Source organism: Gekko japonicus, unplaced genomic scaffold, assembly GCF_001447785.1.
Source record: "Gekko japonicus isolate JY-2015 unplaced genomic scaffold, Gekko_japonicus_V1.1 scaffold3235, whole genome shotgun sequence".
In the NCBI taxonomy this organism is placed as follows: domain Eukaryota; kingdom Metazoa; phylum Chordata; class Lepidosauria; order Squamata; family Gekkonidae; genus Gekko; species Gekko japonicus.
The window spans coordinates 58,160-84,100 of record NW_015173777.1 but is presented as its reverse complement, the minus strand read 5'-3'; the positions used below and the strand labels follow the sequence as shown (position 1 = coordinate 84,100).

At 46.0% G+C, this 25,941-nt stretch overlaps 1 protein-coding gene across 1 annotated transcript in view; it reads right to left on the bottom strand.

Moving 5' to 3' along the window:
- VEZF1 (vascular endothelial zinc finger 1) overlaps positions 1-24,082 on the bottom strand; it is a 61,178-nt gene extending 37,096 nt beyond the window's left edge. The window contains exon 1 of the mRNA XM_015423531.1: positions 24,005-24,082. Within this exon, the coding sequence (XP_015279017.1) occupies positions 24,005-24,082 (78 nt within the window). The remainder of the gene's footprint in view (positions 1-24,004) is intronic.
- Between the last annotated feature and the right edge of the window lie 1,859 nt (positions 24,083-25,941).

Here is a 25,941-nt window from a genome sequence, read left to right as displayed (position 1 = left end):
TCCTCTGGGGGGGGGGGAGAGAGAGAGAATTCGCCTCCAGTTTACCTCACGGGAAGGAATTCCCTCCCGCTCCCGAGGGGGGTGCGGGTGCGGGTGAAAGGGTTTAAAATCACGTATTTCAGTCATGAATGGGAGAGAGCAGCCCTACAGAGACACCGCCTGATCTCCTCGGGGGGGGGGGGAGAGAGAGAGAATTCGCCTCCAGTTTACCTCACGGGAAGGAATTCCCTCCCGCTCCCGAGGGGGGTGCGGGTGCGGGTGAAAGGGTTTAAAATCACGTATTTCAGTCATGAATGGGAGAGAGCAGCCCTACAGAGACACCGCCTGATCCCAGCAACGCCAGTATTAAAAACCAGCAACTAGTGAGGGACGGTCGAATCACTGCGCCTCCCGAATAATTTCTAACCACCCTGTTCACAGATACAGAAACACACTTCAAAAGTTTGCTTTAAAGAACGCCTGGGAAGGGTTTGAGTCCAGTGCTCCCTCTAAGCTGTGAGCAAAAATTCTACTTTGTGAGCTCCTGGCATTAAAGCGGTGAGCGAGCCATTTGGCTCCTTCATCAATGAGTTTGCTCTGGAGCCATCCTCCCTGAGCTTAGGCAGAAACGTGTGAGCCAGAGGCTAAAAAACCGCGCTAGCTCACATACTGAAGCTGAAGCTCAAACACTTTGGCCACCAAATGAGAAGGGAGCCCTCACTGGAGAAGACCCCGATGTTGGGAAAGACTGAAGGTGAAAGAAGACGGGGACAGCAAAGGATGAGATGGTTGGACAGTGTCATCGATGCAACGAGCAAACTCCGGCGGAAGACAGGAGGGCCTGGCATGAAGTCGTCCATGGGGTTGTGAGTCGGACTTGACTGGGCGACTGACAACAGCAGCAGCTCACACTAACTCAGCTCAGAGGGAACACTGGGTTTGACCTGTCCAAAATAGAAAGGATATTTTTGTGTGCTTGAGCAGAGGGGTACCCTACTAAGGCCATTGCCTTCAATGGGGTTGAAGAGGGTATAAATCTGCTTAGGATGGCACTGGAAGCAATATTGATTCAGGGGGGTCGCAAGATTGGTCCAAAGCAACAGAACAAGGTTTGAGTCCAGTGGCACCTTGAAGACGAACCAAGTTCTATTCTGGGGATAAGCCTAAACTTCGTTGGTGTGCACAAACACGAAAGCTTGTACCCAGAATTAAACTCTGTTGGTCTTAAAGGTACCACTGGACTTGGTTTGTTCTAATGCAAGCAGTGTAAGCCCTAGTTAGATGTTCCATAAGAGTGTCATGAATGTGCTTTTGTGGAGTGGGATTATTTAGTAAATTGTACCACTGAACACCCCATGTTCATTGGAACAAACAGAAGAGTCTACATGTACAGCTCACATGAATTTCACCTGATTTCCCCAAGATTCTTCATCATGTAGGGAGACTTATGCAAGCCTACTTGTAGCAGATAATATACATACATTACAGTGAAGGAACTAGGATGGAGGGCCAAGTCTGTAACTACAATTTCACTTTCATCCATTGTATTGCTAGTAAAGGGACTAAAAACATTTACAGGTTAAGACTGCAAGCCTGAAATTTTATGCAGGTGTATATCATCTAAAGAAATATGTTTAACAAATTAAAAGTAAAGGTTCCCTTGCTCGAAAGCCAGTCGAGTCCGACTCTAGGGCTGCGGTGCTCATCTCCGTTTCAAAGCCGAAGAGCCAGCCCTGTCCGAAGACTTTTCTGTGGTCATGTGGCCGGCATAACTAAACACCAAGGCGCACGGAACGCTGTTACCTTCCCACCGAAGTGGTCCCTATTTATCTACTTGCAATTTCTTGCTTTCGAACTGCTAGGTTGGCAGGAGCTGGAACTAGAGACGGGAGCTCACTCCGTCATGCGGCAACTCGGGTCTTGAACTGCTGAACTACTGACCTTCCACAGCCTGCAGTTCAGCGTCTTAACCACTTGAGCCACCGCAGCAAAATATCAGGAACATACAGTGAGCAAGTCTAGTGAAGAGTTCTTGGCAAATCAGAAGCTTGCTCAATGTTTTGTGACATTTTAATTACCCATAATTAAAAGGTACTGTCCTACTATTTTTGGAATCCAGTCTCAAATGTCTGATAATAATACCAACTAGGACTTGATTTCAAATAAACCCATTAGGATTGGCTACATTAGGGATGTGTGGCCTAACGTGCAAAGGGTTCCTGCTATAAAAAAAAGCCCTGGGTTTTGACAACAAACAAGGTAAACGGAATAACAAGCAAAAGGTGGGTGTGGCTGGATAACCACACTTCTGGTAACATGGGGGTGCGTCCTAACGTGCTAATGAGCTGTGCTTGCAGGGGCGGGCCTAATATGCTAATGAGTTTCTGGTGTTGGGTGTGGGCTATTATGCTAATGAGTTCCTGCTGGGCTTTTTCTACGAAAAGAGCCCTGCTTTAATTCATTCCCCATTGTACCTCAAACCCACATGTATTTGTCTTTTTTTTTCTCCTGTTCACACATATAGCAAAGTAGGCTATTGCCTACCAAAAAACCCTGCCCAGTCACAACTGTCCAAAGGTACCATAGTGCTAAACCGTGGTATTCTGGAGTAAGGGATGTGTAACGGGTCTAATGATATGCACTGTCTGAGGTACCAAAAATGATTATTCAGACGATCAAGATCCACTTGAAAGCTTATTGCTTGGAGCCTCCACAGGAAGGAAGCCACTTTCAACCTGCACAATTAAGCACAACATTACCACCTCTTTGACAACTGGAAATCCAGGAAATGGGAGAGTTTACACTGGATTTCAACTGCAGATTATCTCCATTGACAATACAAGCACCATGCAGTAAGCTTTAAATGGTTGAAAGTCATCTGAATCCACTCGCAGACAGTCTTTCATACTAGCCAGTGACTAACTGCATTTGAGACAGCTGTTGAACCCAGTGTTGGTGCCATGAGAAAATTGTTAACGCCACACAGCGCATGGTCCGTTAACAAAAACAAAAGGCCAAGGTTTCCGGTCTCCAAAGGATCACATGGTTTATACCTACATCCCCACATGCTCATTTTCTTGCAGTGCTACTCTGAGGGACTGGGGGTGATGCACTGAGTTCCAACTCTCAGAATGGTCCACTAGCCCCACAGCCAAGCCATGCCTATTTTTATTTATTTCTAAACCACACTATCCCACAGGCCATTATTGGCAGATAGATATAAGGTTGTTCCCTGAGTGAGACCATACTTTGTTCTTACACAACAATTCACCTGAAGCTGCCTTCCACGGAGATCCCACGTCTCTGTGTGTGAATTCTTTATCTCAATACCTGTCCTTCCTTGCTCCATCCCTCGGGATACCAACCAAACATTCAAATTATTGGAGGGAAGGGGCGGCACAGCAGCAACAGTCAGCTCTGGGACAAGCTCCCACAAAGAGTCTATAGAGGGGTCCCAGGGGATCCCGAGCTCCATTGGGTCTCCTCGAAGGGAAGCCCAAGCGGGGGGCTTGATCCGGGCCTTCCACTTGCGCCAGCCAGTGAGAAAGGGTCCAGGATCGCCCTAGAAAGCAAGACTCGAGCACTCATGGCAGCCGTGAGTGCAGAGCTGTGAACACCCAGATGGAGGGGAAGAAGAAAGAACCTCATCCATAATACCAGTGATGAACATCACCGTGAGTACAGCCAAGCAACAATATTAAGGACTGTCGATTTTTTGAGCAAGCCCCTTTAAATTTTAAAAGGACAAGGAAAGGAGGGGTGGGAAATTCCTCCCCTCCCCCCTCCTTCCCTCTTCAGCTGGCTAGGAAAAGAGCTTAGTGAAAAACAGTCTTTAAACGCTCTCCAGTGTAAAGAAGAAAAGAAAAGCTGTTGTCTGGGTTACTTTCTGGAATATAAACTTCGAAGGAAATCTATCTGCTTGATTTTAAACAGCATCGAAGCAGGAATACATTTGTATTTTTTGGACGATAACCAAACTATCTGGAATTATACAAAGACTCTTTAAAAGACTACTACATCTCATTAAAAGGATTATAAATTGTTTAAGAAAGAAAGAAGAAAGAAAGGCTTTATTTTGAACTTACTTTCCTCCCACTTTCTTACAACATATTTTGCTTTATTTGTTGAAACTATAAATTACACTGCTCAGAATGTATTGTACTGTAAGGTAAACAATTGATAAGATCCACGACTTACTGTTGTAAACTTCTTGGTTTCCTTTTAATATGACTACAACAGCTATTGTTTTGTACATTTTAGAGGTCTGTTTTTCAGGTCTTGGAAAAAATAATTTTGGTGATTCTCTGTTTTTAGATACTGTTGGCGGGCACAGAAGGAGTTGAAAAGGTGCCAGGGGTTGCATTTTCAGCCATGGGGGGGGGGGGTGTCAGCAGACATTACTGTGACAGTTTACTTGGGAGGGTCTGAAACTTATAATTTATGATACAATTACTTCCACTGTTAAACTGATAATTAAAGAAACTGTAGATCCAATGCAAAATAAAAGGGGGATATTACCATTAGAAACTACAATCAAAATGAAGGAAATTCAGGAGCAAATTGAAGATATGGAGCAAGATCACAACCAAATTGACTTGACCCACAGAATGAATTCTGCATCTAAAAAGAGGGATAAAGTACCCATAAAAGTACATATGAGAAGTACCAAAAAAGTGATAAATGATGAAATCTCCAATGCTGTGAAAGCTGTAAAAGATGCAACATCTCAGAGGGAAGAAACAAAAGAGTTCATGGAATCTTCAACTACTTCAAGTATGGAACACAGATGTTCAAAATAAAGCTTTTCTACATACAAGGGAAAAAGACATAGAACTAAGACTTTACTGAAGAGAAAAAACCAGAAAAGGAAGAAGAGGATGAAATTTTATTAATGACATTGGTTAGGGAAACCCTATGATTGTCCAATTGTCCAGTTGATTACAATTGTTAAAAAAATTGAGTCTGTGTAACTGAGTAGAATCTTTGTATTGTTGAGATAAAAAAGCTTAAATCAGAAGAAATTATGAATGATATACTCAAACATTTAAATATCTGACTGAAGATTATAACAAAAAGTTCAGATAATAGCTAAAATACTTGACATTATGAATTGTATACTCATAGATATGCAAAGAGTATATCTTGTAATAAGGTTAAAATAGGATAGACAACTAGATATGTATGAGGTACTTAAATAGATAAAATAATGATGTAAAAGAGTTACCCCATTATGTAAGTTTGTGTGTGTTGTGTGTGTTATGTTTGTTCATTTGTTTGGTACTATAAAAGGCTGACCCTCCAGTTTCAAGAGCCCTGCTGCTCCAGCAGGATGCTTGAGCCTTGCTCCGCTTTCTTGGAGACTCTTGCCTTACTGGTACAGAAGACAGAAAAGCCTTGAAGAAAGGCCCCATCGCCAGCCTTAAGAAAATAAAAAGAAACCATTAAGACAAGCCTCTCCCACCTGAGGTTCCAGTCATTGGGACTGGCCAAGGGCAGAAACATCTACAGCACCACAAGCCGCTGTCAGTGCGAGACTTGTGGCAGGCCTCTCCCACCTGAGGCTCCAGGCATGGGACTGACATGGGCCCCTGTGGGCGCTGGCAGACTCGAGGCTTTGGGTCATTTCCGCAGCCAGCCCCTGGCTGCACTGGAAAAACCCAGCAGAGCTCTACTGGGTCCAACAACCATGAGGAGATTGCAGCGGGTGGCCAGCCCTATACAGACTAGGAGGCTTCCGGGCCTACAGAGAGAGGCTTGGAGCTGAAGGTCAGATCCCCCCCATACAAGGGGCAGTGGGGCAGTGGGGTGAGGACAAGCTATAAACCTTCCTTTTCAAGGGGAGCATAACCCAATCCAAGACAGGGAGCTCTGAAGTCCCTGGTCTGCCTTTCTCATCACCCAGAGAACCTCTATCTTGTCAGGATTAAGTATGGATTTTACAGTGCAATCCTAATGCAGAGTTACTCCACTGTAGGTGAAGTAACTCTGCATAGGATTGCACTATCAGCCAGTTAAGTCCACCTAAGCCTACATATGTATAAGCATTTTGTTTTAGCCAATGCATGAATCATAGTAGGCAGCACTTTGGATACAGAATTCCATCGACCAAATGAAGAAGGAGCAGCTTGAATCCCACTGTTCTGTTCAGCCAAATTCTGAAGCCTTCCTTCGGCCGCAGGAGATTTTCCCCCAAGGAAGACCCCGAGACTTGGCTGAGGGGTACAGCAGAATAGAACCATTGACTTTGAAGACAGTGCCTGCCAGTAGTATTTTTTTGTAGATACTTCCATTCAAATATATATATATATATTTAGATTTGCTTCTCTGTTTTTAAACTCACTTTTAAACTGATCAATTGTGCTTAGATCAAGATAGGTAGCTGCGTTAGTCTGTCTGTAGCAGTAGAAAAGAGCAAGAGTCCAGGAGCACCTGAAAGACTAACAAATTTTGTGGCAGGGGATAAAGCTTTCGTGAACCACCACTCAGTTCTTCAGGTAAAAAGAAGGGAGCCAGAGTGACTCACAAAAGCTCAAATCCAGCCACAAACCTTGTTACTCTTCCGGGTGCTCCTGGACTCTGGCTCTTCCCTACCGCAAGTGTGTTTAATTCATCTAGCTTATGAAGCACTAAAACCAAATGGACAAATTACAGTATCCTGTAATGTAAACATCACAACATATTGGCAGAGTATTTACCTACTTTTGTACAATATTCATCTTTTCTGCCAAAGGGGAGTTTTCTCTTGACACTCAAGTCTGAAGTTAGCATTACAACACTTTGCCGCTTTTAAATATCCCAATATGTGTACATTGTTAGTCTCTATGGAAGGATCCCCATCCTACAGCTTGTAATTGCTTTCGATAGCTGTGGATGCATTTATTTCAAACATTCCTAAATGCAAACATTATTTAACACAATAATGGCGGCTCAGAGGTTAAGGCGCTGAGCTGCAGACCGGAAGGTCAGCAGTTCGAGACCCGAGTGCCGCATGACGGAGTGAGCTCCCGTCTCTAGCCCCAGCATCTGCCAGCCTAGCAGTTCGAAAGCAAGAAACTGCAAGTAGATAAACAGTTACCGCTTTGGTGGGAAGGGAACAGCATCCTGTGTGCCTCGGTGTTTAGTCATGCCGGCCACATGACCACGGAAATGTCTTCGGACAGCGCTGGCTCTTTGACTTGGAAAGGGAGATGAGCACCACCCCCTAGAGACAGATTTGACTAGCTTTCGAGCAAGGGAAACTTTTACCTTTACCTATTAACATGTTACCAATGGGCCAGGGAATCTCTCGCAACCAGCTAATCTTCTGGTCTGAATTGTGATCGCCATTTTAATGTATATTACGGGCAGGGCTATTTGGGGGCAGGAACGCAGAGGAATGGAGTTCCGGCTGACTCCTGAGTTGGCCACGCCCAGCAGGGACTCATTAGCATAATAGGCCACACCCAACAGCAGAAACTCATTAGGATTGGCTACATTATGGCTGTGTGGCCTAGCATGGAAAGGAGTTCCTGCTACAAAAAAAGGCCCTGGGTTTTGACAACAAACAAGGTAAACAGAATAAGAAGCAAAAGGTGGGTGTGGCTGGATGAGCACACTTCTGGTAACACAGGGGTGTGGCCTGATATGCTAATGCCCTGTGCTGTCAGGGGTGTGGCCTGATATGCTAATACATTTCTGCTGTTGGGTGTGGCCTGATATGCTAATGAGTTCCTGCTGGGCTTTTTCTACAAAAAAAGCCCTGATTACAAGGTTTAAATGTTTTAAATTATTTATTGTACTGTTGAAATGTTGTTACTCACCCTGAGCCCACTCATGGGAAGGGCAGGCTATAAATATGAATGAATGAATGTATTTCATATGGTTTTCCCCTCCGACAAACTCAGCCACGCCCCCAACGTCAGCACGTCGCCCGTCACTTCCGGCGACGTGCTGCCGGCGCACGCGCGCACCTCGGGACGACTCCCGGACCGCGGCGACGCTCCCCCGCCGCGGGGGGAAGAAGATTTGGCAACCCTAAGTAATGGCTTTGAAAGGGCCTTAGACAGACTCCTGGAGGAGAGGTCTATCAGTGACTACTAGCCATGGTGACTAAAGGGAACCTCCACATTCAGAGGCAGTAAACATCTGAATGCCAGTGCCAGGAAGCAGCATCAGGAGAAGGCCTCAGACTCTCTGCCCTGTCGCTGGCCCTCCAGAGGAACTGGCTGGCCCTTGTGTGAGGCAGGGGGCTGGCCTAGATTAGGCTTGCCCTCCAGAGGAACTGGCCCTCCAGAGGAACTGGCTGGCCTAGATTAGGCTTGCCAGTCCTGGGTTGGGAAATGCCTGGAGACTTTGGGGGTGGAGCTGGGAGAGGGTGGGGTTTGGGGAGGGGAGGGGCCTCAGCATGGTCCAATGCCACAGAGTCCACCCTGCAAGGCAGCCATCTTCTCCAGGGGTGCTGATCTCTGTCAGCTGGAGAGCAGTTGTAAGAGCGGGAGATCTCCAGGCCGGCAACCCTAGCCTAGATGGTCTGATCCAGCAGGGCCCTTCTTATGTTCTTAACATGCCCCGGGAAGCATTGAGAATTCGTTGAGGGAAGGTGGAAGATGAGAAAATCCGGCTGCTCAAACTATTACTAGAATCCTGGAGGGGTGCATTTAGCTGTTAGAGGGAAAGCTTCCAAACCTCTCCCTGCTTGCTTCCTCCTGAGGGAAACAAGAGAAAGTCTGTAATGGTAGCAATCTTGTGTCTGTCTGCAGACTTCTTAGACATACAGAAAAATATTACTTTGTAAGAAACAACCCCCCATGCTCCTAGAGGCAGGACTGTGGCCTATCGGAGGAGAGGGAAGGTGAGGTCACTCATCCCATAGTATCCTGGAGTTACAAATTTTGGAGATGAGGAAAACTTCACATTTATTCTTTCCCCTTCTTGTCAGGCTATAATTTATACTGCACAAAGCATCACTAGAAAAAGAAAAGTAACACCTTCAGGACATTCCTGAACCTGAAGGAAGAACTACTTGCTGTAATTACACAATCCACAAGAACTGTGCCTGTCAGCGATGTGATTAAAGAGCCTCCTTCATATGATATTGCCCAAGAGCCATGTCTTGCAAGAGTCTAAACTCACTCACCAACAAAAAACTCACCAGCCAGCTTGCCCTTACTTAACCATGTTACTTTTTTGTGGAGAGCCAAAAAAATTAATAAATCATTGCACCGGCACACAGAAGCAATCGCTGTTCACCCTGCACATCAAACACAGGTCTGAAACAGCACTCAGCGAGCAATCCTGAGCAGGTCTACTCAGAAGTCAGTCTCATTTTAGTCAATGGGACTTACTCCCAAGAAAGTCTTCTTCAGATTGTTCTGTAAATCTCCCTAATAAGAGCGACATAGACCACCTCTTCTCTTTGGCACCAACAGGCCTCTTACTCAAGCATTCATTGAACTGCTTGGCCTGTGAAAACCACTCAACCATTGGAGACGTTACGGATCCTGCAAATGTTATGATTTGAAGAAGAAGAGATTGGATTTATACCCCGCCCTTCACTTGGGAGTCTCAGAGCGGCTTACAAACTCCTTTCCCTTCCCCTCCCCACAACAGACACCCTATGAGGTGGGTGGGGCTGAGAGAACTCTGACACAAACTGCTCTTTTTCAAGGACAGCTGTGCCAGAGCTTGTGACTGACCCAAGGTCACATCAGCAGGTGCAGGAGTGGGGAATCAAACCCGGTTCTCCCAGATTAGAGTCCGCACACTTAACCACTACACCAAACTGGCTCTCTTATTTGGTCCTCACATGGAAACTTGGCACTTGGGTACCCAACTCATGGTCTTCAGACTTAATTGTAAAAGGCAGTCCTAGACCTTAATGCTGGAATATTGCCCTGCACATCATATTTGCTGGAATATTGCCCTGCACATTATATTGCCCTGGATGGAAGTCCTACAAAAAATATTGGCAATTCTTGGGCTAAGAAAGGAAATAAGCATTAAGAAGAACTTCAAGTGGGGCATCCACTGCTATGCCCTGACCCGGATGTCCCCGGCTAGCCCGATCTCATCAGATCTCGGAACCTGAGCAGGGTCAGCCCTTGCTTAGGACTTGGATGGGAGACCACCAAAGTGTTGGAAATACGTGTGTCGAAAGGTCTAAATTCAGTCATTAGAGGGTTCAGGTGTTTACCTTGTGTGCTATTGTTTAGACTGACCTGGAAAGGAACCTGGCAGAAAGCCAATGGGAAGAAAGCCCGGGAAACTGGAGCCTATTTACTAACAATCATTGGTTAATGAATTCAAGTGATTTCCTTCTAGGGTCAAGAAGAAAGAAGAATCTCCGTTACCAACCATGTGGTCAGACAGACTGTTGTTGTACTTGTAAAAGTAAGGATGTAGTCTTAAGTGTTTGTTGTTTTGTAGATTTCCCATGTACCTTTCTCTTTAGAAATAAAGATTTTTACATAGAAAGAATAGGCCTCCTTAGACCTCTCCACGTACTACAAGGCAATCCTAATAACAAATGTAATCAGAATGCAGAGAACTAATAATCTTCCTCCTTGGGTAAAATTAACAGCGGATTTATCTGAAGTCCCGACTATGGACACCCTAATATGGGGCTCTAACAACAAAACAAGCACCCACCTCAAACAAAATAAAATCATACATCCTTCCATACAATACTGGAACATAATCAAACGAAAACTACTCCCGGCCACGTCCAGATATACCACCATTTCTTCCCGGTTATGGTTCCAAAATACTGTAACGCAAAACCTAGCTGCACACTGGGAGAAAGCACACCTTTCTAGATTCTGCGACATACTAACCAAAGATGGTCTCTATCCAAAAACCATATTGGAAACAAAACTTAAATTCAAAATTCCATGGTACACATACCTGCAACTTCAACACGCGATAACACATGGTAAATTTAGACAAGCTATGACCCAACCGCTCACCAAGTTTGAGTTTATCATTAAACAATTTAATGACCAAAATAGAGGTTTGATATCTCATACCTACAAAATGCTACTTGACACACTAGACACTTCCAAACTCTCATACCAACATCAGTGGCAAGAAGATTGCTCGATGACATTAGATGACCCAACTTAGACTAAGATATGGAAATCCAGCATTTCAGATTCCAGATCTCACTCACTAGATTTTCACAGACTTAAAATAAACACAAGGTGGTACTTTACCCCCCCATATCTTAGCAAGAATATCCACAAAATACTCACCGTTATGTTGGAAGGGCTGCGGACAAATTGGCACGTTCGCACACTGTTGGTGGCTATGTAATGAAATTCGCCCCTTCTGGATGGAAGTCCTACAAAAAATAAAACAAATTCTTGACATTGAACTCACATATACTCCTGAAAATTTAATGTTAGACATTTGGCCGGAAAATGTTGACCATTCTAAAAGTATATTAAAAACAATGCTCTATGCGGCAAGGACTTCATTAGCTTCCAAATGGAAAAACCCTAATCCACCCACTATCCAGGATTGGTTCCAAAAACTATGGGACCAATACATAATGGAAAGCATTACCGGGAAAATTAACACCGCAAAAACAGGCCAGCCTAATATGAAGTTCAGTGCAAAGTGGTTTCCTATCCTTACCTTCTTGGAAAAAGAACAATTTATACCTTCATCCTGGAAGGAATACATCAAATGGTTCTGAGGGAAGACGTAAAGTAAAGTTAGCTCTAGTCAGGACACAGTGGTATACCAAACTACAGATAACATTATACTTTAACAGTACAAACTCTTACGTATTGCATAGTACTACCAATTGATTTTCTAAACCTTAAAGTTTACTAGTTTCACTAATTTAGCTCTTATCTTCCGAAACAAAATGACGTTTCAACATACTTTCTTAGTTAGATAAATGTTGACTGTTTAATTTGTTCTAAGTGCTCGATGTATAATCTATGATGTTAATCATACTTAATAATTTCTGTAAAAATTGAAGTGGTTTTAACTTACCTTAACAGTTGTATGAAAATATTAAAACTTCAATAAAAATGTTGAAGAAAAAAAAAAGAATAGGCCTACTTCTCTAGTGAACAAAGACCCATTCATTGCAAGCTCTGAACATCTATCTACTTTCACCAAATTTTCCAGCACAAAGAAGTTCAGGGTTGCTATGCAGAGGCAGGCAATGGCAAACTACCTCTGAACATCTCTTGCCTTCAAAAACCCTACGGGATTGCTGTTAAGTCACCTGTGGCTTGACAGAAATTTCTACCACCGAGATTGCTTATACCCTGACCTGGATAGGCCAGGCTACCCCAAACTCACCAGACCTTGTCATTTATACAAGGTGGATGCCCTGGAAGGAGAACACCTAGAACACTCCCCCCTCCCCTCCAGCATAGCATAGGACTTGGCAGGTAGATTTCCCCTCCCCCTCCTTTTTATAGACACTCAGTCGCTTTCAGCATTCTGACCCTTCTAGAGCATTCTTCAGTCCTAATTTCCTTTTGGTTAATTGTTTGCATCCCTGGAAAGTCTCCAAGTAGGTAGAGACCCCTACTCTGTTGATTATTCATTTAGAAAATTTATGTGCCACCTCTCCAAAATGTAGGGGGGGGTCTCTACATAAATAGGGATTTCCCAGGTATGCAAAAATCCAAAACGAACACCTCTCTTTTAGCTCACAGCTAAACAGTACAGCAACCCAATCAAGCCCTTAAAACAGCATAAGGTAAATACTGAACCACCTAAAATGATATTCATAGAACAGTCATCAGACTCAAATAAGACCACAGAAACAACTAGAAAACAGATGCTATGCTTCAGTTAAAAAAAAACCCTGGGTAAAATGATTTATTTATTTTTTGCCCGACACCTAAAGGAAATAAATACTGCTGGCAGGCCAACTTCAAGGGGGAGAGAATGTCAGCGGCCAGGCACCACTGCCAAAAAAAACCTCCATTCCAGTTGCCACTCACCTGACTGCTACAGGCAGGGACATAAAGAGCAGGACATAAAGACCAGGATCAACTAGTAAGTTGAAGCCAGTTTACTATTATATATCCTAATGATCACTCTCCATTTTGCTGGGTAGTCCAAAAGCTCTGCAATGTTTAACAGCAGCCCTGGGAAATCTGCCTTGACCTTGTACAAACAATGGGGCCAGAAGAGGCATCTAAGAGCTAAACTGCGAAGACACCAGAACTAACCAAACCCATTGCCTTATAACGCTACTATAGCCACTGTTATGCCAACAGCTGCAGTCTCCAGACTAGCTGGCCTTGTACCCAGCAGGGAGAGCAGCTTAGTTGATTCCTGCCCCAGGCTTGAGTAAGTTTCGAATTGGAACCCTTGAAGCTTCTTTTAAAGGGCTAATGTCCTGGCAGCTGGCTAGTTAGGCAGATTTTCCTGTTCCACATCCACCTGTAGTTTTGAAGGCTGCCAACAGCCCTGGAGAAAAATATCCTATCCTTTACTAGAGTTTTAATGGGATGTTATTTACCAGCTGATTTACCACTATGCCATGGAAAGCGTTACCTGCCCACTTCCACACATTAAACTTGTATAGTATGAACAGGACATTTTTCTCCAGGTGTGTTTGGCAAACCTAGTAATTTCTGCCATCTCAGTGGCTTAGTTTTCCAAAAAGCCACGGATCTCCAAAGGTGAGGGACAGGAGTGCAGAATCACCTTCAAGTTAATTTTTGTTTATTATTAGTTATTGTTGCCAACTTTTTTTTGGGGGGGGGGTGCTGAATGCTTATGCCTTTAACATAGGGATCCCAGCTTTCAGCCTGGCCCTAATCGCTGTCCTCTTGTCAGGAGGCAGGTCTGTAGCAATCAGCTGCTGGTGGTGTTTAGCACCAGGCGATGCAAAACCTCCCTTGGGGGCTCCTGTTGTCCACAAATTTTATACGTTCGAAATATGTGTTCACTCAAGGAGCCTTCTTATAAAGATACAGGAGGAACACCCCAGTTCTCTTCTGGTCAGTAGGCAATTCTGCCTTAACAGGCACAGTAGAAGCAGGTGGAGATTCCCCCAAAGTGAAATGAAATGATGCTGATTCCTTCTGACTTTGACAGCTGTTAAAGACATAGGAACAGAATCAGAGGGAAACACATTAGGGTTCCCCCCCCACTACAGAAATCAGCCCAGAGGTAACCGGAGGAGACTGGGGTGCCTCTTTCTTTCTTTAGATACATATACCATGCTTCCCAATGGGGACCCAAAGCGGTTTACAACATCGTTCTTCCTGCCTCCTCTGTTTTATCCTCACAGCAATGCTGTGAAGTAGGTTAGGCTGAGAAACTGATTGGCCAAGATCCCCTGGCCAGCTTCTCTGGCGGCAGCGGGGGGGGGGGGCTTCTAGTGTTTTCAGGATGCCCATTCCCATGGTAGCCAGTTGTGCTCTATCGAGACAATGGTGGTGCATAGCCTTGGAATGCAGAAGACCTCGGTTCAGTCCCTGGCACCTCTAGGGACAGGATTTAGAAAAGACTTCTATGTGTGACAGCAGAAATCTGCTGCCTGTCAGAGTAGACAATACTGGGCATGAAAGTTCAGCGCGAGGCAACTTCTGATATCCCTGTAGGTGCTGCTGAAAGGTCTTCTGCTCTGTCCAAAAGATTTACAAGAACACAGAATGAAGTTCGGGCTAGCACTGGTAATATTTTTCCCCCTGATATGGCTCTGAAGCCTTTAACTTCAGAATTTAGCAAGAATTTAGCCAGTAATGCCTTTCCCACTGCTTGACCTCCATCTTAAGGTCATGTACCAATTTTCTGCTTGGCAGCTGTTAAATGCATAAAACAAAAGTCCAGTGGCACGTTAAAGACTGAAGGTATTTATTTCAGTATGAGCTTTCATGAGTCACAGATCACTTCTTCTGTTAATGTGTGGAAACGGGTAGCTGAAGCCCTGCCACATGAGGGCCCTGCTAGAGGACAGTCTGCAGCCCTAGGCCAGGCTGATGTCTTCAGTGCATTCAATGTGACTTTCTCTCAGGCAGGTCAGTAGTCAGGATTTTGTGGACTGTGGGGCAAAAATTTTTCTGGTGGGGCTGAAGTTCTGGTGGGGCAGGAGGAAAAAGCCAGAATTCTGAGGATTATAACTCAGCTACTATGGAATCAAGCCTTTCAAAATCAAAACACAGAGGCTTCTGCAAATCTTAGCTCCAGAGTGTAACAATAGCAGGCTGAGAAGGTGGGGGGGGGAATAAATTTCCTGGTAGGTGGTAGGCATGGCACTGGAAATACGTACCTGGGTTTGGCCAGTAAACTAACTCCAATTTGTAGAAAAACACATAAAACCTTATTTACAAAAACAAAGGCCAAACAACACATAGGGGAAAGAATGTATACGGCAAGGAATGCAAACTGAAACAAAAAACCTAGCTGGCTATTCTACTCACTACTAGCATCTCAACTGGCAAGAAGAAGCAACAATTCTGAGAACAAGTTGGCAGGTGGGGGTGTTGACTTCTATAGTCAAGAAAGCTAACACTTAGGCATAAAAACTCTCTTAAAGGAGACCAGTTTCTTGAGTTAGAAGGGATCCTAGAGGTCCCCTACTCCAACCCCCTTTCTCGGTGCAGGAATTAGTCAGCTACAGCACCCCACTCTGCTTAAAGGAGCACACACCTTTAAAAATGTTTTTAAATGATTGAAAAAAGCATTTACAGGAGAAATCCCCATGTCAGCGAGGCAGTGGGTCAGCAACTGGTGGTCAACCATATTGAACATGGCCGACAGATCTAACAACTACAGTGCTGCCACGCCGCCTCGATCCAGATGCCTTCGGAGGTCGTCAGTAAGAGTGACCAGTACTGTCTCCGTCCCATGCCCTGGGCGGAAGCCAGACTGGAAAGGATCTAGGATGGAAGCGTCATCCAGAAAGCCCTGTAGCTGTAACACCACTGCCCTCTCAATAAGTTTGCCCAAATAGGGCAAATTGGACACCGGCCAATAGTTTGCCAATTCGGCCGGGTCCAAAGAAGGTTTTTTCAAGAGAAGGTGGACCATCGCTCTATCTAGACACCCAGCTCTATCTGATGTTGGGCGGCCGGTTGGGCTCCAGCCCAGAAGATCTGCACCGGGCGTTGCAGGCCATGGCTAGTTGGCTTCGACTGAGTCAGCTGAAGCTAAACCCGGTGAAGATGGAGGTCCTGGGCCTGAGTCAGGGCAGTCCGGGTTGGGGCTCCCTCTCCCGACCTTCGATGGGGCGCCTTTGGTGCCAGCACCGGAGGTTAGGAGTTTGGGAGTGCTTCTGGACTCCTCGCTAACTATGGAGGCCCAGGTGGCAGCCACTGCTAAGTCGGCCTTTTACCATCTTCGGCTAGCTCGGCAGTTGATTCCCTTCTTCGACCGTGATGACCTGGCCACAGTGATCCATGAGACGGTCACCTCGAGGTTAGATTACGGTAACGCTCTCTACATGGGGCTGCCTCTGTCGCAAATCCGGAAGCTGCAGCTAGTGCAGAATGTTGCAGCCAGGCTGTTGATGGGTCTCCCTGGCCGGAACCACATCCGGCCTGTGCTGAAAGCACTGCACTGGCTGCCAATAGCGTACTGGATTCGCTTCAAAGTGCTGGTTCTTACCTTTAAAGCCCTATATGGCCAGGGTCCAACATACCTAAGGGACTGGCTTTCCCCATATGTTCCCTTACGGGTACTGCGGTCGGGGACACAACATCTCCTGGTGATCCCAGGCCCCAAGGAGGCCAGGCTGGCTGCAACCAGGGCCAGGGCTTTCTTGGTGGCAGCTCCTACCTAGTGGAATGAGCTCCCAGGAGAGACCCGGGCCCTGCAGGACCTTGCGCAGTTCCGCAGGGCCTGTAGGATGGAGCTCTTCTGCCAGGCTTTTGAGAAGGAGCCGCCACTACCTTACCATCATTACCAACTGGCCCTGGGAGGAGAGAACGACAGCGCCATGTGGAACTGACATCACCAATTTGGGAGTACCATCTTCAAGATGCCATCTTTTTACGGAGGTTTGTTCCGAAACATCTAGAGCACTTATAATGTAGTAATATTGTATTGATTGTTTTATGCAATTTTAATCTGTTTTTATGTATTGGCTTATGCCCTATTTGTGAGCTGCCCTGAGCCCGGTTGCGGGGAGGGAGAGCTACAAATTAAAATAATAAATAAATAAAATTATTGTGAAGCTGTGCCTTTAAAAGGGGGGCAGAGCCCCCCAAAAGCCCCACCATAGCTGTGGGCCTGCTCTCAGGCGAACCCGCATGGAATTGAAATGGGCTTCTCTGGGTCCCACAGCTAGGGCTTCCAGGTCCCCCTGTCCATCAGCAAGGGATGGGGGTGTACGGTGGCCAGATCCAGCTTGGGGAACTCTGGGAGATTTGGGGGTGGAGCCTGGGGAGGGCAGAGACCTCAGTGGGGCACAGTGCCACAGAGTCCAACCTCCGAAGCATCCATTTTCTCCAGGGGGATCTGATCTCTGTAGTCTGGAGATGAGCTGTAATTCTAGGGGAACCCCAGGCCACACCCTGCCTGCATCATAGGCATGTGTGGTGAGCAGATTCTCACATTCTATTATAAATTAGAGCTGAAGTATCAGTGAGTGGACATCCCTTTTAGGACTGCCACTTTTATCACTGGTGCTCTTCCCCCACAGCCGGAGACACAGCCATTTAGCAGGCAAATTCCACCACCCCCTTCATGCAGGGAAAAACTTCACCTATCTAAATGCTGGGCTGCTAAAATCCTTCACTTAAACATTCTTCGTTATGCTTATTTCTGAACATGAAAAGATTCCAAGGGATACCTGTTCCCCTGGCCCTGTGCCTTTGAAAGCAACATGGCCATCAGACATTAAGCAGCTGCAGCTTTTCTCTAGATTCCATGCCTGACGGGTGTAACAGGCCAGATTAACCCCCCGGGGTTACTCTGGCCTAGCCTAGAATAACCCCCCCATTCACCCCCCGTCCAGAGAAACCCCGGGGTTACTCTGGCCTAGACTAGAATAACCCCCCCAGGCCAGATTAACCCCCCAGGCCTGCTTTCTGGGGCTGCTGTCTTTTCCTACTAAGAGAGATACCTCCCCAATCACACGCGAGAACCACCTTCTGTTGCCAGAGGCGCTGCCTTTTACTCTTGGGAAGCCCCAATACCGAGGGCACCCCACTTATAACCTGACCCAGAAACCCACAGGACTCAGGCCAAGGAAGGCACCCAAGTCCCATGATGATATCCTAGTGACTCTGCAAATGACAGCCTGAAGCAGAAGACACTCAAAAGACCACGTGAGGGACCAGACAATGATGACATCAACATCTCACAGAGACGCCACCAGATGAAGACTTTCAAGTTTAAAAAATTTGGCTCTCCAAATAAATGTCAGTCGTAGTACTGTTGATATTTGGGTCTGTTGACTAATGAGATTGGATTCATACCCTGTTCTTCACTACCAAGAGGAATCTCAGATTGCCTGACAAGTTTCTCATGGACCTGAAACCCTCAGAAGCTTACACTGTGCTGGTTACACTGACATCTAAATTACCACTCAACTAAGCCCGGGGTTACAGGTTATTGTGTTGTGCAGTTAAAAAGAATTTTAAAAAAGAAGTTAAAAAGAAGAAGAGATTGGATTCAGCTGACATTTAACTTACCACTCTGGCCAGGCGGGGGTTAGTATGGGCTAGCCCAGAGTAACCCCCCCGTCTGGACTAACCCCCGGGGTTACTCTGGCCTGGCCCGGCAGGGGTTACTCTGGCTGGGGGGAGGAGAATCTGGCCTGTTACAGCCGGCCAGATTAACCCGGGGTTACTCTAGCCTAGGCCAGAATAACCCCTCAATAACCCCTCCGGGGTTATTCTAGGCTAGGCCAGAGTAACCCCGGGGTTACTCTGGCCGGGGGGGTTATCCGGCCTGTTACACCGGTTACATTTCTGCAGGCCAGGATGCGGAGCAGAGGAAGCTGCCTTGTGCTGTGATGGGTCCATCAAGGTCAGCACTGTCTATTCAAGCTGGTGGCCACAGTTCTCCAAGGAGCGGCCTTTTAGACGGCCAACTGCTTTCTTCTGGAGCTGCCTGGATTGACTTGGGACCTTCTGCATGGCCAAGCTGGTGTTCTGTCACTGAGCTATAAGACAGCCAACAACCTGGAGGGAGAAAAGGCTCTGTTCCTTTAAATGGAGCGTAAATGGCTGTCATTTACCAGGTGATGTTATTTACCTCCAAAGCGTCAGTTACTTATTTCCACACATTTTTCACCAGGCTGTTGGCAACCCTCCTGAGCTACAGCCTTCTCCCACCCCCCCATTAAAGACACACTAGCCCAGCTGTGGCGGCTCAAGTGGTTAAGACGCTGAACTGCAGGCTGTGGAAGGTTAGTAGTTCAGCAGTTCGAGACCCGAGTGTGCCGCATGACGGAATGAGCTCCCGTCTCTAGTTCCAGCTCCTGCCAACCTAGCAGTTTGAAAGCAAGAAATTGCAAGTAGGTACCACTTGGCTCAAGTGGTTAAGACGCTGAACTGCAGGCTGTGGAAGGTCAGTAGTTCAGCGGTTCAAGACCCGGGTGCCGCAAGTCAGGGTGAGCTCCTGTCTCTAGTTCCAGCTCCTGCCAACCTAGCAGTTCGAAAGCAAGAAATTGCAAGTAGATAAATAGGGACCACTTCAGTGGGAAGGTAACAGCGTTCCGTGCGCCTTGGTGTTTAGTCATGCCGGCCACATGACCACGGAAACGTCTTCGGACAGGGCTGGCTCTTCGGCTTTGAAATGGAGATGATCACCGCAACCCTAGAGTCGGATTCGACTGGCTTTTGAGCAGGGGAACCTTTACCTTTACTAGCCCAGCTTTGGTTTTTTTTTTTTTAAAGTTGGCAACTTTAACCTTCAACACACCTCATTTTTTCAACCCGATCATTTAGAGCTCTTCAGCCTTGTCATATTCTCAGTTTTTATCTGTATGTTTGCAAAACTTGCAACGTACTTTGTGGGTGGCTCTTCCTTCCCTAAGCCAAATCTGGGTTTCTCAGTGGCACCTCTCCTCAAACTGCAGCATACCTGCATCACACCTTCTGGGGGTGTGTGTGTGTGTGTGTGTAATCTCTGGTTTAGTGTCTTCACGAAAGTGACAACCGTTGCAATGCAGCATCCAAATGGAAGCGGGCTGGCAGGGTCCTGTCTTCGCATCTGCCTTGCTGATTGGCCAGGGTCTGCCTTGCTCCCACCACACGGATAAGCCTCCTCCTGCTTTCTCTCCAAGGGGAGTGGAGGGGAGAAGATGCTGATGTTGCTTCTTCTACAAGGAGGAGATGCTCCATTAAGCCACCTTTCCCCTGCCTGGAATTCTCCTGGGATGTCCTGGATTCATTGGAAAAGAAAATGACTGCATCAGGTCATCTGAGGGAACACATGACACGACAGGGTGCAGAGAAGGGAGGGACAAAGGCAGCTGACCCTCTGGAGAGCAGTTCTCTGCTTTCAAAAAAACAACAGCTTTGCTCTCCACTTCAGACTTCTGTGGCTTTTATGAAGCGTAGGTATGTTCATATGATCCATAACTATCTACCTGGGACCAGTGTTCCCTCTAAGCGGAGTTAGTGTGAGACAGCTCACAGTTTTTTAGCCTCCGGATCACACATTTTTGTCTTCGCTCAGGAAGGAGGGCTCCAGAGCAAACCAGAATATGCAGTAGCTAAATGGCTCACTCACAACTTTAATGCCAGCAACTCACAAAGTAGAATTTTTGCTCAGCTTAGAGGGAGCATTGCCTGGGACCATCCCTGTTTTTTTTTTTTTAATTAATTTGTTTTGTTTTTATAACCCTTCTTCTTAGCAAAAAGCTGTTCCTATTTTGCCATTTGGAGGGAATGTTCTTGTATTGGGAGTTGACAGAGTCGTAATTCTTCAGAGTTTAGCTCCCTCTCAAGGCTCTGTACTTGAGAAGTTAAATCTTGAACTGTGGACAGTACTCGCACCCTGAGCCAGCGTGGTGTAGTGGTTAGAGTGTCGGACTTGGATCTGGGAGAACCGAGTTTGAATCCCTACTCTGCCATAGACCTTGGGTGACCCACTCACCCTCTCTTAGCCTGACCTACCCTGTGGAGTTGTTATGAGGATAAAATGGAGGAGAGACAACTCAAGTCAGCCTTTATTGGCATAAATTATCAGAACCATTTATACATTTTAAAACCAGTTGAAAGCACATATATAAGAATTCTAAAAGAACCTTTGGCACAGCTTTAAAGCCAAGCAGAGAAACTTAGCCACCTTCTCTGTAATGTCCGGGCAGAGATCTCTTAAAAGTCTATTCACCTTAAGTGCATCAGAACAAACACCCATACTGCTTAAAAGAGATTGTAAACATGTGATCCTTAAGTCCATATACAGGTTACAATGCAGGATAACATGAGTGATAGATTCCACGCATTTCTTTCTGCATGGACAGTATCTGGCCAGATGAGAAACCTTGTTGAATCTGCCGAATAAGATGGTGGACGGTATGGCGTTGCGTCTGGCCAGGGTGAACGCTCTACGTTGTTAAGGGACCTGCAGAGAGGATAGATACGCAGCCATCATCCCTGTTGTAAGGGGAATCTCAAAATTCAAGGGGGAGCAGGTTTTATTGGCTAAACTATATAAATTTTGGCGCTCCGAGTCTAACAACCTGTTTTTAATCTGTTGGAATGCAACCGCAAAAGGCAACATGGACAGGGATTCGAAAGAGAGACCCAATACTTTGATTTTCCCTTCAATACATGCTGACCAGTTTGAAAGGTTGAGCTCGGGAAGCATGTGATGTATAAGGCTCCCATGTTCAAAGTTATAATGAAGGCGGAGCCAGTATTTGAAGGTTGTAAGCCACGCACAAATTTCCATCAGGGACGAGCCAGTTTCCAGATATATGACCGTATTCGGTACACAATTTTGTAGGGCCATGATTTTACGCAGAAATTTAGATTGGACTCGTTCAATGGCGTGGTGAAAAGGAGAGACAAATGGTATAAGCTGGTTGGGGTCCCAACTGGGGGAAGAGGCGGGGTGTAAATTAAGTAAATAAATAAATAAGCCTAGGATAAAGGAAAGATGAGAATGCCTCTCATTTTGCCAAAGGCTACAGTCTGAGGCATGCTCATGTCCGAGTCCACACCCATCGGAGAAGGCTGTCAGCATTTGCTCCAGTCGAAATTCTTGGGTTTGCTTGTTTTTTAATGGCTGGAGAGGTGTTGGTTTCTGAAGGCAGTGCTGGACAGCATCTTCACAGCAGTTCTTCTCTGCCTTCACCACACAGCTGGAGTGGTATTTTGGAGAGCTTCCACGTGATATCACCATCCAATTGCCCGCTTTCCACTTTTTCCTCTGCTTTGATCCAATCTTTCCCAAACTTGCTTTGCTGTGATCTTTCTGGACAGATCACAGTCCAAGTGGGTGAGCATGCTGTCGGGATGCCCTGCCGCCCTCCCCAGTGCTGTTTCACTGCTCTCATCCCTTTGTGGGGTTTGGGTAGGGTTGCTAACTTTGAAACTGGTCCTGCAAGCAGCCCCTTTAAGATCACTTTGATCCATGGCAAATGCCAGGTGTGGACATTCTCTCCAGGCCATGAAAAGCTCCTGACAAGGACTTCTGGTGGCGCATGAAGAAAATGGCTGCCTGAACCTACAGCTGGACCCTCCCTCAGGAGCAATCCCAAGTCCTGCTTTATGGGGAAAGACGGCGGAACAGTAACACAACCGAATCCTACAAAAATCAAAAAGGTACAAACCTTCTTCGCTTCACAATCCTCCATGTCTAGATCAGGCCAGTGCCTCACTCTAGCTGCCAAAATGGTGCCTGGCACAGACGGGACTGATAAATTTGCGTCACCAGTAACTTCAATGGATCTAACCACAGCATTAACTAACCTAGAAAAAAACGATACTTGAAAACATCTCTTCTATGTAAACCCTTGTATGAGCAACTTGAAGCGATGCAAAAAAGCATTCATGACACTAAAAATATTGCTGAAAGTGCCATGAACACGTCTTGCTAATCAGAACGAGATACAACAGCTTCAACAGATGGAAGACATTCTGGCAGAGAAAGCATTGAAGATGGACCTATCTTTCCATCAAAATAATTTGAAACTACGGGGTCTAGCAGAGAAAATCAGGGGGAAAAGGGGAGACTTGGGCATACTGGTGTCAGCTAGCTGCCATTGTATCTGATATTACCTGCTTCACATGTCTTGTGCTCTCCCCTCCCCCTGGGTGTAGACTGCTTTCTTCTGCTTCCCTGTATTTTGCGGAACTGGCCAAGGTCGTGCAGCTGGTGGTGGGAGTCGGAGCTTCGCTAAGCTTGTTATGGTTATCTTGTTATGGTTATCTACCCTGTGAACTGAACCTGTGTTGATGGTACTGAACTGTTACGTTCCCATGGAATAGGCGCGCATTTCCCAGTTCTATTCCCGCCAGCGGGAACTGGCCTCATTGGCCCAACGTGGTTCAAATCCCTTTATCATGCTATACCTGTGTATTGGTAGTCATTCCTTTCAATGTCCTTGTTCCTGAACCATCGCTTTGAAATAAACCTTGCTTTGAATTAAACGTGGAGTTATTTCGAATGCCTGGGGATCCAACATTCCGTGTGTGGATCAGGGAGGGCGATGAAGGGAAGACTGCGTTCAACACCCCCTGGGGCAATTTGAGTACTTAGTTATGCCGCTCGGGCTTCAAGGGGCTCCGGGGGTCTTCATGAACTTGATTAATGAGGTCTTACATGAATATTTGTTTAAGGGCGTGCTTATTTACTTGGATGACATTTTGGTGTACTCACAAGATCTCCCCTCCCATGTCAAATTGGTTCGAATAGTACTCAAGACGTTACATAAGCACAAACTGTTTGCTAAGCTTTCCGAATGTGAATTTCACCAATCACACATTGACTTTTTGGGCTACCGTATCTCTGGGGGAGGGTTGGAAATGGATCCGGGGAAAATCAAAGATGTAGTTGATTGGGAACCCCCCAAAACCAGGAAGCAACTACAAGCGTTCTTAGGATTTTCCAATTTTTATAGATTTTTCATCAAAGGTTTTGCCCAAATAGCGCTTCCACTCACTGCAGACGCAACGAAGCCGGGGGCTCCGCTGAAGTGGACGCCTGAATGTGCGGCAGCGTTTAACAAACTGAAAGGCATGTTCACCTCTGAACCGATTTTGGCCCACCCCGATGAGTCGAAAAAATTTATTGTTCAAACTGACGCGTCGGATGTTGCTATGGGAGCGGCCATCCTCCAGCAAGGGGATGACAGTAAATTACACCCGCTGGCGTTTGTGTCTAAAAAATTTTCTGATGCTGAACGCCACTGGAGTGTGTGGGAGAAGGAAGCTTTGGCGATTCGGCTCGCTCTTTCCACGTGGCGCCATTGGCTGGAGGGGGCAAGGGTCCCGTTTGAAGTGTGGACTGATCATAAAAATCTTGAGACTCTTAAATCCCTTCGCTCTCTCAACGCCAAGCAATTGAGGTGGGCGGATTTCTTTTCCAAGTTCCAGTTCACTTTGCATCATTTCCCCGGGTCTTCTAACTCGCTGGCTGATGCCCTGTCCCGCCTCCCGCAACATGAGAGCCAACATGAGGTCATTATTGACTCGATCTTCACTCCCGCCCAGTTGGGAGGGGCTGTTGTAACGAGAGCGCAAGCAGCAAACTTCCCACGCCAGCCTCATCTCCCCTTTCTCATCCTCCGGCCCCTCTGCCTCCGGATTGGGGGGGGCGCTACCGTGCTCATTTCTCCAAGGAAGATTAGGAGGTCCTTGCTACGTTGCAAGGCTGCATCCGCAGCCCGGAGGGGTTGGTTTTTTCTGACAATAAACTTTATGTGCCTGTTTCTCTCCGCAGGGAAGTTCTGCAACTCGCTCACGGTTCTAAGTTGGCGGGACATTGGGGTTTCGTTAAATGGATTTTAGCCTTTCCCCACTAGCAATTTACAGTGATATGGCAACTGTAATGCAGAGACCATTAGATCGCAAACATCCCAAGGCTTAGTTTCATGTGTTCATTCTTCTTTCTTTCTTTTTTTAAAAAAAAGTAAATGAAGGAAAGTGCTACTGCATCAAGAGGAAGAATAGACCATAAAATTAGAATTTAAAAATGATCAAGAGCTTGGATTAAATTTCTTTCACTCCTTCCCCCCTCCCTTTCTTTGCTGTAATCTTTGTCACTGAAATACAAATGTCATGAATGTGAGAATAAAGCATCTTGGGCATTAGGCTTCAATGATAGCTCATTCACATGACAATGGCTGTGCTGAGAACAGAACATTTCACAGAATGGAGCTATTCTTGTGGCAAAGATTATAATGACAGGGAGAAACGGTGCAAAATTAACCAATTCTTGCATCTTCAGAGAGTAATCTTACAAGCCTCCTTGTGCGCTGTATAATGAGAGGAGACGAAAGTACGGTCTGCCTTCCAGAACAATGAAAGTTAGCAGCTCATCCAAGCTGTGGGGAGCCTGCAGTTGAAGGAACCACCACCAGTAGGTGCCACTGCAATCAACTAAAAATGCCTAAGTGGTCACAGAGGAGCTACGGCTATACTACAACAACATAACAGAAATTAAGAAAAGAGGAAATTTGTTATACACTGTCTCATGTATTTGTTTCTTTTTTCAACATTGAATATATCATCTTTTCATCATCTGTTGTCACTGTTCAGGGCCAGAACAAAGGGACTGTGGAACTAGCTTTTTTGAGCCACAACCCACATCTTTGCAGGTGTACAGAGGGAACTTATTCTTCTCTCTCTCTCTCTCTTCTTGCCACAAGGTGGATCAGATGGAACCTTTGGCTAAGGATGAGAAGACTATCCTCTGAAGTTAGAGGCCACAATCAGGTGCAGTGGGTATGACTCTTGGCCTATTTGATTCCACAGTTGTAAGTACGTGCAGATCTTTATTGGGTTACAGCTAAAGCTGGCAAAGAAGAGATAGCAACGAAATTGGTCAGTGCTTTGTCGGTACACTGTCAGCTAGCTGCCATTATATCTGCTGTTACCT